Here is a 19,176-nt window from a genome sequence, read left to right on the forward strand (position 1 = left end):
AGTAAGAGAGTGAAAGATATAAGGGAGAAGAAAGAGAGATGGTAAAAAAGAGAGAAGTGGAGAGAAAAAGTCCTGATTACCCGTTTCTTGCTCAATTGGCATGTGCTGGCTTCATTTTTGTCGTTGAAGCATATTCATAAATTTGAAATACTCCATTCTGCTCTGATTTTTCCAGCTCATCTCTTCTTCTCCTCTATCCTTCCATCTCATCCTACTTGTGTATTAACCCCATAATTTCATCTTCCTCTCTCAAGTTAGAATAAGAATAGACATTAATATGTCAAAACATCTAGACTGTGTATTCCAAATTAAGGTTTGAAGCAGTTTTGGGCGAATGCCTTTGTTGTTTTTACCTGCATTGTATCTATTGTCTATGAATAAATGAAACATCTTATAATATGAAGTAATTACAGTAATTCATTTCAAATGAAGACTACTATTCAAATAGGTACTGTATTTCAATCAAAGGATTGAAATGTCCCTCTTTTAATATGATAATGATATGATACATTAAAAATAGAAATATATATTTCTATTATACATAGGAATCTTCTGTGAGTTGAATCGTCTCTAGGATATTGAGTGCCGCTTGCACAAAAGCCGGTTAAATTTTAACCGTTATTAATCCCACGAAAACCAATCAGAGCAGCCGTCTTTTTAAAAACGCCTTCACTGATTGGTTCCCGTGGAATTAATCACGTTAAAATTCAACCGAATTTTGTGCAACCGGGCCTAAATGTGGTAATATCATCGCTCTTCAATGAAAATGATTAATGGATTTCAAAGAATCATGAACTAGAGAAGTCTAGATAGTATTGAATGAACCATAGACTAGAAAACAATATTTAAATAGCTTAGAATTTACACTTCTTGTATCCAATTCAAATAAATAATGAACCCTCTGTAGAGAATCATACGTCTGAATGATAATTATATTGTACAGGAGTAGTAGTTAACGTTTTTCTTTAACATTGATTCAAGTTTATGTTGTTTATCTCTTAACATCAGGTTTTATAAGAGTCATCATACAAACCTTTATCCCATAGATATGAGGAATGTAGTCCTTATATCCATATAAGGATTATAATAAAAATTGAGCAATTCTAGTCCTTATATCCATATAAGGATTATAATAACAAAAAAATTTAAAATATAACAGAAAAATTTACACTTCTTGTATCCAATTCAAATAAATAATGAACCCTCTGTAGAGAATCATATGCGATTGTTTCAAGTGTTCCAAGTTTTTTTTAGCTTTGTTAGCATTTTCAAGTATAACTACAGGTACCGCTATAGTCATCAACTCCATAGAAACTTCTGATACACAACAAATTCACATTTTTTCGCATCAGCAAACACGCATTTGAATTTCAAATTGAATTCGCTGCAATCAACAGTCACTCTCATCATTCTGAGAGCAGCTCTTTCCTCTCCGTTTTCCCTTTCAGAAAGGAATGATGCGAAGTAAGAGAGTGAAAGAAATAAGGGAGAAGAAAGAGAGATGGTAAAAAAGAGAGAAGAGGAGAGAAAAAGAAGTCCTGATTACCCGTTTCTTACTCAATTGGCATGTGCTGGCTTCATTTTTGTCGTTCAAGCATATTCATAAATTTGAAATACTCCATTCTGCTCTGATTTTTCCAGCTCATCTCTTCTTCTCCTCTATCCTTCCATCTCTTCCTACTTGTGTATTAACCCCATAATTTCATCTTCCTCTCTCAAGTTAGAATAAGAATAGACATTAATATGTCAAAACATCTAGACTGTGTATTCCAAATTAAGGTTTGAAGCAGTTTTGGGCGAATGCCTTTGTTGTTTTTACCTGCATTGTATCTATTGTCTATGAATAAATGAAACATCTTATAATATGAAGTAATACAGTAATTCATTTCAAATGAAGACTACTATTCAAATAGGTACTGTATTTCAATCAAAGGATTGAAATGTCCTTCTTTTAATATGATAATGATGTGTTACATTAAACATAAAAATATATATTTCTATTATACATAGGAATCTTCTGTGAGTTGAATCGTCTCTAGGATATTGAGTGCCGCTTGCACAAAAGCCGGTTAAATTTTAACCGTTATTAATCCCACGAAAACCAATCAGAGCAGCCGTCTTTTTAAAAACGCCTTCACTGATTGGTTCCCGTGGAATTAATCACGTTAAAATTCAACCGAATTTTGTGCAACCGGGCCTAAATGTGGTAATATCATCGCTCTTCAATGAAAATGATTAATGGATTTCAAAGAATCATGAACTAGAGAAGTCTAGATAGTCTTGAATGAACCATAGACTAGAAAACAATATTTAAATAGCTTAGAATTAACAATTCTTGTAAAGCCGTGTCCACACTGAACAAATGTTCGACATACATGTTCGGGAAACATGTTTGTTGAGGAACTCAGGGACAAACATTTTAAAAAGTTTGGAAATCATTGTTTGTTCACTGTTTTTCAAACATTTTCAGTGCTGACAGCTGTAAAACATAAAACCTGTTCTCCCCACTTACAAATATTTTGTTTGGTGACGCGTCCACTCTGGCCACGGGCAAACATTGTTTGTCAAACATAATAGAATTTACCCAAACTTTTTCAACAAACATATTTGTCGAACATTTGTTCAGTGTAGACACGGCTCAATATGAAAAATTAGACAATAATATCTGAAACACTACTTCACTAGTGAGTGAACGCTTATTCGATAAGAAAAATAATGTCATATGAATATATTATATTCTTCAACAAAAGCTTTATACTAATATATTTTTTCAACCACTTTACACTATGTAAACTTCTGAAGGGCCAATTGATAGTTTCTTTATAGAGTTCAATCGATATTTTTCTTATAGAGTTATTCTCTGTTCTTCAAAGACACAGTAAAAAATATTCGTATGGATTTTATTGGTGGGGAGTTCCTGACGGAAGATCCACCATGCCTGGATATATTATTTAAGCCGTCAAATGGGCCTTATACGACTGTCATACTTCAGCCGGGAAGTAATAATTCAATTTCATAATTACGAAGACACGATTTAACCATTTATGCCATTATCAAGTCTCCAAATCAATTAATACTGTACTAGTATTGACATGCACCAAAAATAACCTCGATTATCCTATTGTATCCATTTAGCATAGCTGATCCTGGATTATTCAGATTTATTCTTAATTGTTGCAAAAAGTTTAATCCTAACTCATTACGAGAGAGATCATTGTCTACTGGGACGATCTATTGTGATGTTTGAGCTATTTACGATGTACTGTACTGTATTGGTTTATAGCTAAATCTCTTCCTATAGCTAAATACCACCAACTAATGTTACAAAACCCACTATTAGTTGAAAATAGAATTAATTAGTATGATTTGATATTTACCTTGATTGACCTTGGTCTTTGTATGGGAGAAATAATGTAGAATACACACCATTTGCACTACTGGTTATGGTGAGAGTTAGACAGCTACTGAGCTCCCGTTAGAAGCCCTTTAACTGAAAGTCTCCAATTTTTTTCAACCTGTCAGGCCATCTAATCAGGTTAGCTGCTGTTCTATGTAACATTTGGAGTGTGAGAGAGTGTGAGTGTGGGAGAGAGAGTGAGCAAGAGAAAGAGCGAGTATAATATTGTACCCTGTACTCATTTCAATCGAAAAAATCGAATTTGAACATTCACAACTATCTCTTTTAATGATAGATACAGATTGTGTGAATGGATATGTTCTTCAATGATCAAAAATTGAATACTTTTATTCTAATTTCAATCATTTCCAACCAATATCGGCTTGAAAAATATAGTCTATGATCAATATGATGATTACTTTTTGTTTTTAACATGAGAAGTAGCTGTTAGCAAAACGACTAACTAACATCCTTCCTCTCATTTCTCTCAGCTTCTCTTTGTGAATCAACTAATTAATTCAGAATGTACTGAAATTCAAAATTGGAGAGTGGATTCAAATTTTACGCGAACCATAAAAATATGAGGATTACCATTTATTGACTTCAAACAAGCAAGAGTCTGCATTGATAATACTCACTATCAAATAACTCATACCCAAAAAAGTTATCGCTAAAATTATTGATAGATAGCACTTATCTAGTATTGTTTAACTGATTGCATTTTTCCCTCTTATCAAACAAATCATCAGACAAAATGTGAAACAAATCTGAAAGATTTCTGTATATTGACAAGCAATGGCTCTCACACAATAATTTATCACAATCTGAAACCTAAATTTTCGAGATAGAGGAATCTATCATAATATTGCGGCTGTTATTTATCGAGGCAGATACTAGATATGAAAATAATATTGTTTCGTACTCTTTATGAGTAGAGTATTGTTTTATAACTTTGGGTATTCTTCTAAGTCTAGTGTTAAAACTAGTGCTTGTTCTGCACGAAGATTTTTGATTTCATGCATTTTTGGAGACATGTTTTCTCACATTTCTCATATAAGTCATAGCTCCAAGTCAAGCTCATATATGTGTTTCATGCTCCAAGATTTGTGTTCCAGCGCTATACTCCTTTGTTCAAATCCTAAAGACGAAAGGATAGGATTTCACGTTTCTTGTATGATTTTGATACTAAGTTTATTTTTCTTCTGAATGTAAAGTGTTTGTGAATAAATAAAATTTTATATATTTCTGGTTTTATGAAATAAGGTGTAATTGATTTGATGGAATCAATTCAACAGACCATATTAGGCGGGTTTCCAGGCGTTTTTTCAGACGTCAACATAATCAGCCAATTGGAGAGCTTTTTGTCATGCCGACTCAAAACCTCCGTCTGAGAACGCCTGAAAAAACGCTCAATATGGTCTGGCCCTTACAAGATGATACTGCAAAGCCAATGCTGGATAGTATTGATACCAATTACGAATAGGCTACTTGACTTATACTGAATAGACCAATAGAATTCCCCTATAATCCTTTGTTTACCCAGATTGTTAACCAAACTTTAGTAGTACTACTCTTGCAGGTAATTCTTCTTAGGGTCGTTTGCACAATGTTAGTTCAGATGAAATCTCAGTTCGAGTTGAGTCGAATCAATATTAAGTCTCATTTGTTATGATGTGAATAATTTTGAGATTAAACCTCCATTTTTTCAAATAAGTTGAAGCTTTCACTGTGCAAACGGCCCTTAGACTAACATAGTTGTGTTCTTCTTCGGTTCAGAATCAGGAGATCCAGTATTACGAATGACGACCAATCACAAGCGAGGAGGGGATTGCGCCTATTAAACACCGCCTACTCTCTCCTGATTGGTCGACGGTTCGAAATGTATGAAACTTTGATTTCTCTCACTAGGTGGCAGCAGTAGTTGGGTCATCGATTGATTCATTCAAGACTTGAATTTTCGATAGATAGTTACAATTCAATCAATTATGAAAAAAAATCAGATAGTGAATAATTTAATCGACAATTTTCACTCACTCTTTTACTCATTTTTCAAGGTGACAGAGATCACAAAGAGATGTCACAGAGCTCTAATCCAATTTCATAGTTCCCTTTGTCTATAGTCACATTTGCTTCCAACTGTCAGCTCTCCCTATTTATTATAATATAATTGCTTCCCATTCAGGCAATGCTGACAGTATAACGTGGATTTCACTGCAGTGAGGAAGCCATATAGAAACGTGTGATCAACATGTTGCCTGTGTTATGTAATAGAGATTCTCACATGTATGAGAGAAAAAATACGTTCAAGTTCTTTAAATTCTCATGTATTTTCCATTTAAATTGATTCTAGATTCATAGTTGATTCAAATCATATTGAGTACTTAGAATATTTTGCATAATGCGATGTATTTCTTCTGTAGTGAGGTTCACGTTATAATGGCAGTGGAGAAAGATAGGAGAACAACTTTGCCGTTCCTCCATCTTGTCAATGCCTTCTATAGAAGGTAGCTGTTACAGGTTTATTGATGTAATATTAACTGTTCATTCTCGTTTGAAATAATCAATCATATTTCATTAAGCAAGAAATTATATTTTTCAATAATTTGAAATGAATTTTCATAATCAAGATGAAATATTTTTCTAATTGATTATCAATTCTACATTGTTTAAAATACGATCTGGCAACAGAGCAAAGCGAGTTAGAGATAACGCTATCCGCTTTGTTGAATGATAGACAAGGATAGCAATACCATTGCTAATAAAATACTTCCATTATAGCGTGGACATCACTATAGCTCTCGATCAATACTTTGCATCTTAACTTTAATCCTAACGATAAGGGAATGGTCGTGCAATGATTGCTTCCATGCAATATCCACTATATGCAATGCAATAAATACATTGCAGCAATTCAGTCCATATATTATTATGATGGAATATTTCTAGTGAGTAAATGGAATGTTCTTGAGCTGTGGTGAAGTCCACGTTATAATTGCAGTATTTGATTGGTAATGGTATTACTATCCTTGTCTATCATTCAACAACGTGGATAGCGCTATATCTTACTCGCTTTGCTCTGTTGTCAGATCGTCTTTCAACAATGTTAAAATTAATAATTAATAAACAAAATATCTCATCTTAATTATGAAATTTCATAATGGAATTATTGAAAAATATAATTTCTTGCTTAATAAAATATAATTGATTATTCTGAGAATGAACAGTTAATATTACATCAATAAACCTGTATCAGCTACCTATAGAAGACATTGACAAGATAGAGATAGAGAATAGATAGAAGACATTGACAATTATATCGGCAACTTTGATCTCCTATCGTTCTCCTCTGCCATTATTATTTATCTATTATTTATTATTTCACAAAGGCGACTTCCTAGAAGTATTTCAAGCCTAGGTGATGATGATGATGGGATGAATGATAATACAATGAAAGTAGAGTTATGAATGAAATAAAAATTATAAGTTATGCTATCCATTTGAATTGACCCCATTCTAACACGCCAACACGACACTTATAATGTCCTACCATTGGTGGAGAATCAGCTGTTGCTACGAATTTAGGAACATTTTGGGTGTTGGATTGTTTGAACGCTCTCCTGTGGCCAGATCTACATCTCAACCTGGATTAAAGCTGAATACCGAATACCCACACGTATGAGTTTCAGTCTCAGTGTGAATGACCAGTATAGTGAGTATATTTTTTAAGTTCCAAGAATATAATAAGCTCTAATGAAACTATTTATACTCGCTCGACCATGCTGAGTGGGAATAGTCTAATCTGGACTTATGGAAATTATATAACCACTGTGCCGGTCACTTAGACTGACACTGATATGTGGAAATTCAGCTTGATAATTATTATTATTATTATTATTATTATTATCATTAATCATCCACTGACCACCTATAGAAGGGGTATTCGGATTTGTCAATCAATATTATTCAGAAGAATGAAAAAAAAAATCATTTAACTTACATAAAACATTACAAACTAATTATTTTGTACCTCATAATAGGTAAGGAATTCTTCAATTGAATATGCACATATATTCAGTAATTCATTTTTCATCAAGGCCCTGAATTTACGGCCTGTCGTTGCTTTAAGGCTGGCAGGTAATTTGTTATAGAGTCGAATCCAGCACTTTTAACTCCTCTCTCATATAAAGTTGTTCTGTGGGTATCATCTCTTAAATCTTCACGATGTCTAGTTCCGTAACTGTGGAAACGTGCACCAGTTTTAAATTTGTCCTTATTTTGATCAATAAAACATAAAGCCTCTTGAATATACAAACTGGGAAGAGGGAGAATTCTCATCTGTTTGAAGTGTGGTCTACAGCTTGATCGTATTGTCTCTCCAACCATCACTCTTATTGCCCACTTCTGGATTCGAAAGATGTCTATTACTTGAGTTGAGTTTCCCCAGAAAATGATTCCGTAGGCCAGAAGAGAATGAAACATTGCAAAATAGACATCTTTGAGGGTTCTATTGTCTAATAATAATTTCAAATTTCTAAGAACAAACACCACAGAGCTCAACTTGTTTTTTAAAGATTCTATATGAGGTTTCCATGAGATTTCAGAATCCAATACAACTCCTAGAACTTTAATATCATTTACAGACTCCACATTGCTGTCTTCCACTCCCAAAGTTACTTCTCTAGCCGTTCTAAAAGGTAATGCTTAGTCTTTCCATGATTCAATATCAGCATATTAGCAGTCAGCCACATCTCAAGTCTCTCAAAAGCAGTTTTGCACTCAGATTCCATTTCTTTCTGACAGTTATTCCTCAATAAAATGCTTACGTCATCAGCATATAACACACAGTGTGCCGGTTCCAGATAAGATGGTAAGTCATTTATATACAGAAGGAAGAGGAGTGGACCGAGCACCGATCCTTGAGGGACTCCACTCCTTGTCTTCAACCATTCTGAATTATATGTATAGGGGGGTGACTGAATCTCAACCCGCTGATATCTATCACAGAGGTAAGAGTGAAACCATCCGAGAACTACATCCTGAAACCCATAATTGAATAATTGATTGATTGAGTTCTTTATTTATGTAGATTACAATTATACTGGCTTATACTCTTATTATACAATAGCTTACAATACTTCAAAATTATAGATGATGAATTGATATGAAGAAAAGCAATTTTCAATAATTATAGATAAAATAGATAATATTGTTATGCATCTACATAAATTGGTGGAGCTTTGGACATTGACGGTCGGTCGGTATGAAGGTAGAGAAATCATGTGTGAATATTTCTTGAAATTATTGATCATATTTCGAGAAAGGAGGCTATTTGAATTTTTAAATTTCAAGTGCTATCACTTACAGGCCCTTCGCTGAACTTCAAGTTCGACAGTTTCACCAAGAAAGTTTGAAGGTACGAATATTGAGGATCAACTGAGACTCATCAGAACAAATCCTTCGGGAAAGTTGCGAGACATGTAGGCCTATCTGCCTCGGTTTGTCATGAAAGTTATATGAGAATTTGGAATTCAATTTATTGTCGTTTTCAGAGGTCTTCAGGCTACGTTTTCAATAACAATATGGAGGCCTACTGCTACAGTATAGATTTTGCATTATGATACGTGACTGTTCCAGAGGGTATATCGAAGAATGTATAGTATAGATCTATATGTTATATGAGAATTTGGAAAAAATAACATATAATCGAAGTATATCGAAGAATGTATAGTATATATGTCATATGAGAACTCGGAACAAATAACATATAATATATAAGTTATATGAGAATTTGGAATTCAATTTATTGTCGTTTTCATAGGCCTTTAGGTAACGTTTTAAATAAAAATGAGTGGGCATACTACTACAGTAGAGATTGCATTATGATACGTGCCTGTTCCAGAGGGTATAGTGTATCGAAGAATGTATAGTATAGAACTATATACTCTCTGACCTCTCGTAGTCTGTATTTCGATTGACCAATACTGCAAACCTAGTGCAGTTGTAGCAGATTCACTTAATTTTTACTCTGAGGGTTGGAATTTGAAGAGGCTTTTTCATTACAAAATACGAGGAGAATACACCATGTTGCCTGCACTCTAGCAATACTCATGTCCGGTAAAAGGTAGATCTAGTGGTCTATACTAGCAATGTAAGTCTGTATGATTGCTATGGATTATTGAAATATTTCCAGATTCTATCAAGTTTATTCTAAGGATGAATTTGAAAATTTATCCTACAAATACTGTTAGTGGAAAATCTCCCCAGATTAATTATTGATTCTTTATCACAAACGACAATGTATTGCCAGGTCTTTCAAGACTCATTGCGTACTTTATTAGATACTCATAGCACGGGAAAAGGAAACTAGTGTTCTCTAAACCGTGCTTATAGACTATGGGCCGGTTTCCAAATGGGGGGTTTGGCCAAGTTCTATACTTTAAACAACTGGAGTCAGAATCGCTTTCCGAGACGGGGCGTAGTCGTAGTCAAGTTTGGAAATTTCGAAAAACTAGAGAATTGAACATAAAACAAAAATACAGAACAAATAGTGCAAAGTTTCAGATATTTTCAATTATTTAAGAATGTTTTATTTCACCAAGGAAAAACGTTTCCAATTATGTACATGAGAAAATAAAAACTGCGACTACTGTCATAAAAACTGCTACTACACTCCGTTTTAGAAAGCCAATTTTCTGACTCCAGCTGTTTAAAGTCTAGAACTTAGCTAAATCCCGAGCTCGGAAACCGGTGTCGTATGTACGTACTATAGTGAGGTCCACGTTATAATGACAGTATTTGATCAACTTTGGTTTTGCTATCCTTGTCTATCATTCGACAAAGCCGGTGGTACTATCCTTTTCTAGGTCCACAACGATGCCAATTATGTTTTTGACAGTGTAGAAATATAATTAATTAATGCAGAGAATCGGCATCGCTATTCTTCTATCTTTATCCACTGCCATTATAACATGGACCTCACTATAATTCAGAGGACAGATGAAGTATTTTGGAATATTAATGTTCCTACAAATATAAGCAAGTCTCTTGATTATAATATTTTATAGGCTAGTTTTTTTGAAATTTACTGAAGAATGACAAGGTTTTTGAGCTACCCAGTCTATTGAGCTTGCGCTTGAACGAATAATTGTTATGATTATTGTTGATAAACAGTGCACGAAAACTGAATCGTTATTGTGACGATAATGATTTTCCAAAGACAATCGGAATAAGCTAATCAACATAAGATTTTCGCTCCTTATTTTTTCACCATCCTACTCATCTTCATCTCGATATTTTTGCTCCCACTCAGTCATTGAAGCTGACTCCGCCACTCAGAAACTGAAGTAGAAGATTCTTTATCAAATCACCCATCATTTCACTCTCTTTGATTCCATGATCTCGATCGCTCATTAAATTGAAAATCGTAGGTGGAAACAAGAATATGGAGAAGAATGAGCAAGTGGGGAGACAAGAAGAAGAATGTGTGTAGGAAGAGGGAGGAGAAGAAGGAGAAGAAAAGGAAGAAGAAGAGAAAAAAGATGATGATGATTATGATGATGATGATGATAATGAAGAAGAAGAAGAAGAAGAAGAAGAAGAAGAAGAAGAAAGAAGAAGAAGAAGAAGAAGAAGAAGAAGAAGAAGAAGAAGAAGAAGAAGAAGACGAAGAAGAAGAAGAAGAAGAAGAAGAAGAAGAAGAAGAAGAAGAAGAAGAAGAGAAGAAGAAGAAGAAGAAGAAGAAGAAGAAGAAGAAGAAGAAGAAGAAGATGACAATGATGATGATGATGATGATGATGATGATGAAGAAGAAGAAGAAGAAGATGATGACAATGATGATGATGATGATGATGATGATGATGATGATGATGATGATGATGATGATGATGATGATGATGATGATGATGATGATGATGATGATTATGATGATGATGATGATGATGATGATGATGATGATGATGATGATGATGATGATGATGATGATGATGATGATGATGATGATGATGATGATGATGATGATGATGATGATGATGATGATGATGATGAAGAAGAAGAAGAGGAAGTAGATGATGGAGAAGAACAAGAAGAAGAAGAATACAGGCGAAGACAAGAGGGAAAGAAGAAGAAGAAGAAGAAGAAGAAGAAGAAGAAGAAGAAGAAGAAGAAGAGAAGAAGAAGAAGAAGAAGAAGAAGAAGAAGAAGAAGAAGAAGAAGAAGAAGAAGAAGAAGAAGATGATGATGATGATGATGATGATGATGATGATGATGGAGAAGAAGAAGAGAAAGTAGATGATGGAGAAGAAGAAGAAGAAGAAGAAGAAGAATACAGGCGAAGACAAGAGGGAAAGAAGAAGAAGAAGAAGAAGAGGAAGAAGAAGAAGAATACAGGCGAAGACAAGAGGGAAAGAAGAAGAAGAAGAAGAAGAATACAGGCGAAGACAAGAGGGAAAGAAGAAGAAGAAGAAGAAGAAGAAGAAGAAGAGGAAGAAAGAGACGGAAAGCAGAAGAATGGAGACATCAATGTATGAGATGCTGTATTATATGGGGTGGAAAATTGCCATATTATGGCTGCTTGTGTAAAGAAGAAAGTATTTGCATACAAATAGAAGTCAACCATCTCTCACACTACACTGCTCTATTGCTCTATATCTATGTACCTGAAAACTCACACACATAAATAGATATATGACTGTGCAGTGAAGAGGAAGGATGTAGAACCATTTCTCACTGGAATTCATATCTGTATTCTTGAACCTATGTACATATACAAAGGTATACGAGTGTGTCGTATGATAAAAGGATTTAGAATTATCTTTAACAACACACTATGATATCTAAAATATGGTCGTAGCTAGTCGTTGTAATATTTTAAAGTTTTTTTTTATAATAAAGGGTACTACAAGTTTTCATATTGTTTTTATTAATTGATAACAAGTAGTACAAATACATATAATATACATTAATATAACATATATGTATGATATTGTGTGGTATATATATATATATATATATAATATATATATATATATATATATATAAGATGTATAATATTCTTATTTGGATGTCAATGCAAGTGGCAAGAGATTCATTACAAGCTGTCAGCATGTCTTAGGACTAACATCAATGCCTCCCATTGATTCAATCCTGCCAGTTTCAAGTGAATTTTACCATGCAACAGGTGAATTTTCTGGGTGAATATGCACTCTGCACTGATATTTGCTATGGAGAGATTATTCTCTTCAAACTTTCAGCATTTGTTGGATGGGGATCATTGATGGTTATCATTGGAGAATACTGACATTTTTGAGTGAATTTCGCTATAGAGCACAAATTAATCTAGCCAGAGATTTATTTCGTTCTCTCTTTGATATTCAGTAGTCTAATAAAAATAACTATATATTACTTAACTGTATATTCCTACTTGATATAAATAAAACAGAGGTTAGAAAGTAGTATGACCTGATAACTTGGGACTCAATAAAGGATTTTTTTCCATTTTGCAAATTTAATGTTTTTTCATGTTCAATAAATACCTCTGACAGAGAAAATAAATACATGACAGAAAAAATAAATAAATTTGGAACTTTATTGTCTTTTTCTTTAGGGCTACTTTTCATATAAATAAAACTATAAATCAGAGTACCCTTTTAAATTATTTTGTCACGACATGTTTCGGCTACTAAAAATGTTTTGCTACGAAACATGTCGTGACCAATTAGTTTAAAAGGGTACTCACATTTATATTTTTGTTTATAAATTTGTCAGTATGGTAGGTTACCAACGCTGTATTCTGTCAAGTATGTTATGTGAATCCTGGAATTGTATGTGGAGTAGTACTTTGTTGTGAAACTCTTCTAAATTATCTCATAATACTTGTGTTTCAATTCCAATTCATTATTTATTCTTCATTCATTAATACAATTAGTGCATTATCAAAATGAATTGAAGTTATTCCAAGATTGTTTTGTATAATTTCATCTTCACCAGTTAGCTTCTAATTATTTAAGAGGATGAATTTCTTGAGTTTCTGAAAAATTCTCTGTTCCTGTTACATATTTTCATATTGAATAAAAAGGGTTTGTGATTGTGATAACTTCAGGTCTTTTCATTCAAAATTTATGTTGGAATTCCACCTCTAGATTAACACAAGAAGTTTACTTTCTTTTATCTTCTCTTATAGCTTCATGATATCCTTTTTTTAATTCAATCGACATGGAAAGTCATGGGATTACAGTCATAAGTCACTTACATTACAGCTATCTCTTATAAAAAGCGGCGAAGAAAGTATTCGCCATCCTATCATTTCCACTTACTCAATAAGGTGAAACTTACTTCAGTTGTTTTTGGGTTCCTTCAATACACCATTATTGTATCCTTTGAATTTCTGGAGTACCATGAATAATTTTGGGCCGCAAGTTTGGCAAAACTTTACACAAAGTTACCTCCCAAGAATATGAATATTCAGTATCATCGTATTATAAAGAACACACACTGGAAAACTTCAGATTCAATCATAGTTGATAATTCTCATGACTAAAATTGATGTGATGAATTGAATTTCGTCCGAACTGGATGGACTGAAAACTAGATGGTCTGAAACTGATAGACAGGAAAAGTAGTGATGGAAAGCTACTGGTAACCAATGCTTGTCATTACTTGTTCAACCAATTTTCATTATTTACCAAATACAGAGTGTTCCAGAGAAACGGGGAAATTTTGAAAGTTGAATAATCTCAAGAAAAACAAATCTCTAAATGGAGTTTTTCATATCATTCAATAGTAAAAATAATGCCTTTTTAGAATAAATAATACCTTGACATTTATAGGTATTCCTTTTCTTCGCAAACATTCCTGTAGTCTCTTCATTACATTGTCCATGGTTTGATGTAGCATTACAACTGGAATTGGAAATCACTTCTCCAATCTTGGCTCTTAATTCTTCCGTTGTTGCAGAATTGTATATATTTCTTAATGAAAATTTATGAATGTTAATAAAGAGCATTAACCGCCAGTAATTTTGCGCCTTCACAATCACTGTCTATAAGCTGCTTAAGAACATCTTAATGGGATCACCTGCTGTCTAACATCTTTTGTGCCGGTTGCACAAAAGCCGGTTAAATTTTGATCATGAATTATTCGACCGTCCTATTATTTGGCTCACGAGAGCCAAAACGAATCAGAGAAGGTTTTTCCAAAAAGAATGTTTCTCTGATTGGCTCTCGTGAGATTAATCACGATTAGAATTTAACCGGCTTTTGTGCAACCGGTCCGGTGTGTATCTTCCAACAAATTTTCTCTATCATATCTATAGTACGTACAAATTTACTTCAGACTTGGCGGAATATGCAGCGCAGAGAAATGGAGGGAGATCAGTCAATTACAGTGATTAATGGAGTCATAGGTAGAAGCGCAGTTGCCAATTTGTCAGTCGTCTGACTGTTTTCAGACAGGAAACTTCGCATGTGTAGCAGGGGCACATGAACAGTCACTAGAAGTTGTAGAACGCTGGCCGCTTCAAAACGGCAACATCGCGCCTCTGTATCCCTCCCGCTGTATGCTTTCTCTGCTGCGCATGTCCATCCCAAGTAAGAAGTAATTTTGTACAGAGTATAAAATTGATGACTGTCTAATATCGTGAGTGTATGGATCGAAGTTTGTAATGGGTCGTGGAATATCCCTCTGTAATCCCTTCTCTTTAATATTCTTGTATATGATTTTCATATGATATTGTATATGATATTCAATTTCCCGGATATGATTCATGAAACACAATAAGTAATAATATTAGTCCAGCAGTTGATATACAGCCAATTGTGTTTTCATTTCATAATGGAAAAATTAACTCTGAATCTTTGTATACAGTGTTAAATTTGTTCCAATTATCTCATGCTTTGAGAGAACTTAATCATATCTTTGCCTACTCTCTAATTATATCTCCAATGTTTACTGCTCCGGATCATGAGCACAAATCCAATATCACATATCCCCCATCAGATTTTGGTAGAGTGTAGAAAAAAATACATACTGAAAACTATCCAACTGTGGTTGCTGAAAGACGTTTAATAGACTTGATAGTTAAACAAAATGCATTTATTATCAACAAATAGATATTTTCTATGTATTTAAAATAGCTCAATATACATCATGTGTTTAAATAGTTTTTTGATTAGTAACAATATAGTATACTATCATAATGTAGAACAGTTATGTTATGTACATAACATTTAATAGTTATGTTGAATTGATTACAATTTTTTCAGAAATTAACAAGAAGTTGGTAGTCGAATTTTTAATTCAACAAGTACTCGTAAATTAACATAAATACTGGATGTGATGGTATTATTAGAATAAATTTCGTTGATAATGTAGGCTTTGTTGTTTGATAGATCCAACAACCGAATTTTGTTACTGAACAATGGAAGTCGATAGAAACAAAACTCCGGGGGTAAAATTCAGTCTCTTGACACAAACTATTTCCTGTTTTCTCTATTTAAAATTTATATAAATCGGCTAAATTTGATCGTAGTTTCTCAAACAACGTCAAAATTTATCTTTGGGTTTCTTTGACAAGCACATTCAACAATAGGGGATCAGTCTAATACAATTAAAACAACAATACCCCCCATAAACCTAACCCAGTCGAATGAAATTCTTGGTCTTCTCCTCACTATTATTACATTTCTGGCTGGTTTCTTTTACAGGAAGCACGGATAGCTCAGGCCCCAGGATAAAACCTGGGAGACCTGCAGCCAGAGGGGAATAAAAAGATCTGGATTGGTTGGTTTTATCGGTGGTAAAGAGGTTTTTGTTGTGCTTCTTCTCATCAAATTCTACAGCCCGTTTTTTCCGAGACAAATTTTCAGAGGATGCCGATTCAAAGGCGGTGCCCAAAATGTCAGGATCTGTAGAGGTCACCACTTTGGAATCTTCTACAAACCCATCATTTTCAGCTGACTCATCCTGGGAGGAGTTTTCCCTGAACACAGATTTTCCTTCCCCAGAATTTTCCTCACTTTCTCCACCAGTCTTAAATGTCTCCCCACCGCTCAAGGACCTCCCAAATCTGATGAAACTATCTGATTTCATGTTACTCCGACCCGGCAACCTGATAAACCTCTCCAAGAAATCTCTACCTTGGGGTGTATTCAATTTTAACCCGTTTTTGTAGGCGTTAACAATCTCCTCGTTGTTTTCTGGTACACGTTTCCCGAAACGCACAAAGTTGCTGTTTAACTTTGAGTTACCTCTCAGTGCCCGCTCAAAACTATATTCGTCTCCATCATCTTCATCACTAGTATACAGTTCTGAATTGTCATAGTTGTTTTCATCCGGTTTCAACTGGTTTTCAACGTCAGAAACTAGTTTTAACTGGTTTTCAGCATCAGACACTAGTTTCAACTGAGTTTTTAACTGGTTTTCAGCATCATCAACCATTTTCAAATGGTTCTCAGCATCGGAAATCAGTTTCAACCGGTTTTCAACATTTGACTTCAACTGATCCCTCCCAAAACGAATAAAGTTATCAGGTCGTCCCCTACCGAACCGGATGAAGTTATCGGGACGTCCCCTACCAAATCGGATAAAGTTATCGGGTCTAGCTCTCCCAAACCGGATGAAACCGTTGTTGGATCGATCCATACCGCCCCTTCCAAACCGGATGAAATTATCTGGTCTAGCTCTCCCAAAACGGATGAAACTATCGGCGCGCGCACGTCCCAAGCGGATTAAATCTTCTCTAGGCGGGAAAGTGGTGTCGTCATCATCGTGTGCGTTCTGGGCACGTCCGAACCGGACGAAGTTGTCATTGCGGCCGCGGGACACCCGTTGGTTAGCGCCGCCGTTGGATCTCCCAAAACGCACGAAGTTCTTGTCGAGTGCGCTGCGCCGGGTGAACGGGTCCATCATGTTGATAGAGAAGCGCTTGTCGACGCTTAGTGCTGACGCGGCATGTTGTTGGGTGTGGTCGGCTGTTGAGGACAGCCACAGCAAGGGAAGCACACCTGCCGAGAGCAGCACCAGTTTCAGAGACATTCTGTGGACAGAGCAAAAAGAACAAATAATTTTAGATTATATATATTAAGTAGGTAATAGCATAGAGAAAAGATAGCTAGAAGACATTCCAGGTCGTTTATGTTCCAAATTTGAAGACCATTAACTCACGCCGATAACTGTATATTGTCAATGTGTTGTTGGGGTGAGAGTGGAACAACTGCACAGTATGAGAGACTACCAGCGTCACATAACTTCGCGAAAAAAAACTACTAGTACTATCGCTCGGCTTGAGTTAACAATGGAATTTGGATCATAAAGACCCTGTACCATGGAAAATCTTCCCATGCTATCTTTTTTCCAAGGTAATAGTGGTGTATTTCACGAGTGAAAGAGAAAAGTATCAAATGTACAAGTACAAGAACAAGAAATATGCAAATGCGAGAATGTGTAAAAGTGAACTTATACAATACAGTACAAAACAAAGTATATTTAATACATGTATAATAAATACAAATTCAATGTATAGGAGACTTTTTCCAATAAAGTACAGTAGTATACAAAATATACAGAATTCTTGCACAGATATGAGTCTGGCAAGCTAAGCCCAACATGTGTGGGATTGTCTATGCCTGAGTTGACACTGACTTGAGAACCAAGCTATGCAAGGGAAAGTTTGACATTTTAGTAAGTCCCCGTATGACGTATCGTGATCGCGCTCATAAGCTATCGATAATAATAATAATAATCATAATATCGAGTGACCTGGCTGGCTCAGGTCTGGTTTCAGAGTTTTCAGGTCGCAACTGATCAATTTCAGGGCCTCTGACATGACCTAACGACTGCTTTTTGGGCAGCCGGGACCGACGGCTTAACGTGTCCATCCGAAACACGGGAATGGCCCGAGATAATTATCTTGCCCGGGCCGGGATTTGAACCCGGGCCTCTGAATCATAAAGCCAGCATCTGATCCACTCGACTACGGCCACTCAGCTTTCGATAAGATAAGTTAGATAAGTTAATATAAGTTATAAGCTCCATGCTCATGGTACTCTCTTTTAAGGGTGACCACTTGAAGAGTCCGACTCTTCTAAATACGGTATCATTCATGAGTTTACATAATGCTTTTTGGTGCCTTGAAGCCTATCTCAAGCTGTAGGTTCAATCACCTCTCATTATCATTCGTCACATTATTCACGCACAAGCCTGGAGCTCATGTGGGCATCATCCTCACCAGAAAAATCACTAGGTGCATACCTACTAAAGTCCCTATAGAGTACCTAGTGTCAGAGACAAGAAATATAGTAGTAATATACTACAGTATATAATAATAATATACTCTTATGCTTATCCTTCATCTATGCTAGTGTTCTCCAAGAATAAGACTGGCTTCATCTCAAAGAGACATTGATTGAGTCTACTTATAGGATAAGTTCATGAAATTGAATAATGTGCATATGAATACTTTATTGAGCATGTAAATGGTATGAAATGAGACATGATACCGATATTTATTGCAAATTAAAAACGAGAAATGAATCATATAGAACCTCCAGGAAAAATGTTGACTGATATGCGGATTGGAACACTCTGAGATGACTAAACACTGAAAGAGTAGTAGATGATGGAATCTGATAAGAAATGACTGTCGAAACTGACAATACCATGGAGAAATCGCAAAGTCTGTCATAATTGAACACTTTCCTCTGTAAAATAAACAATATGGATAACAACATTGTAATTTGCATAATGAATCTTTTTCTTGCTATAGAGTCGTATTCACTATCTTTCTC

The 19,176-nt window shown here is 34.9% G+C and overlaps 2 protein-coding genes across 2 annotated transcripts in view; both read right to left on the reverse strand.

Annotated features, from left to right (window-relative positions):
• Nucleotides 1–3,501, reverse strand: part of LOC111051570 (transient receptor potential protein) — a 47,935-nt gene extending 44,434 nt beyond the window's left edge. Inside the window, 1 exon segment of the mRNA XM_039438860.1 lies at nucleotides 3,378–3,501. The gene's annotated coding sequence lies outside the window, so the exon portion shown is untranslated.
• Nucleotides 3,502–15,434: 11,933 nt separating this feature from the next.
• Nucleotides 15,435–19,176, reverse strand: part of LOC111051572 (FMRFamide neuropeptides) — a 100,070-nt gene continuing 96,328 nt past the window's right edge. The window contains exon 2 of the mRNA XM_039438861.1: nucleotides 15,435–17,426. Within this exon, the coding sequence (XP_039294795.1) occupies nucleotides 16,025–17,425 (1,401 nt within the window). The 5' untranslated portion in view covers nucleotide 17,426 and the 3' untranslated portion in view covers nucleotides 15,435–16,024. The remainder of the gene's footprint in view (nucleotides 17,427–19,176) is intronic.

The sequence above is a fragment of the Nilaparvata lugens genome, chromosome 12 (genome assembly GCF_014356525.2).
Source record: "Nilaparvata lugens isolate BPH chromosome 12, ASM1435652v1, whole genome shotgun sequence".
NCBI lineage: Eukaryota > Metazoa > Arthropoda > Insecta > Hemiptera > Delphacidae > Nilaparvata > Nilaparvata lugens.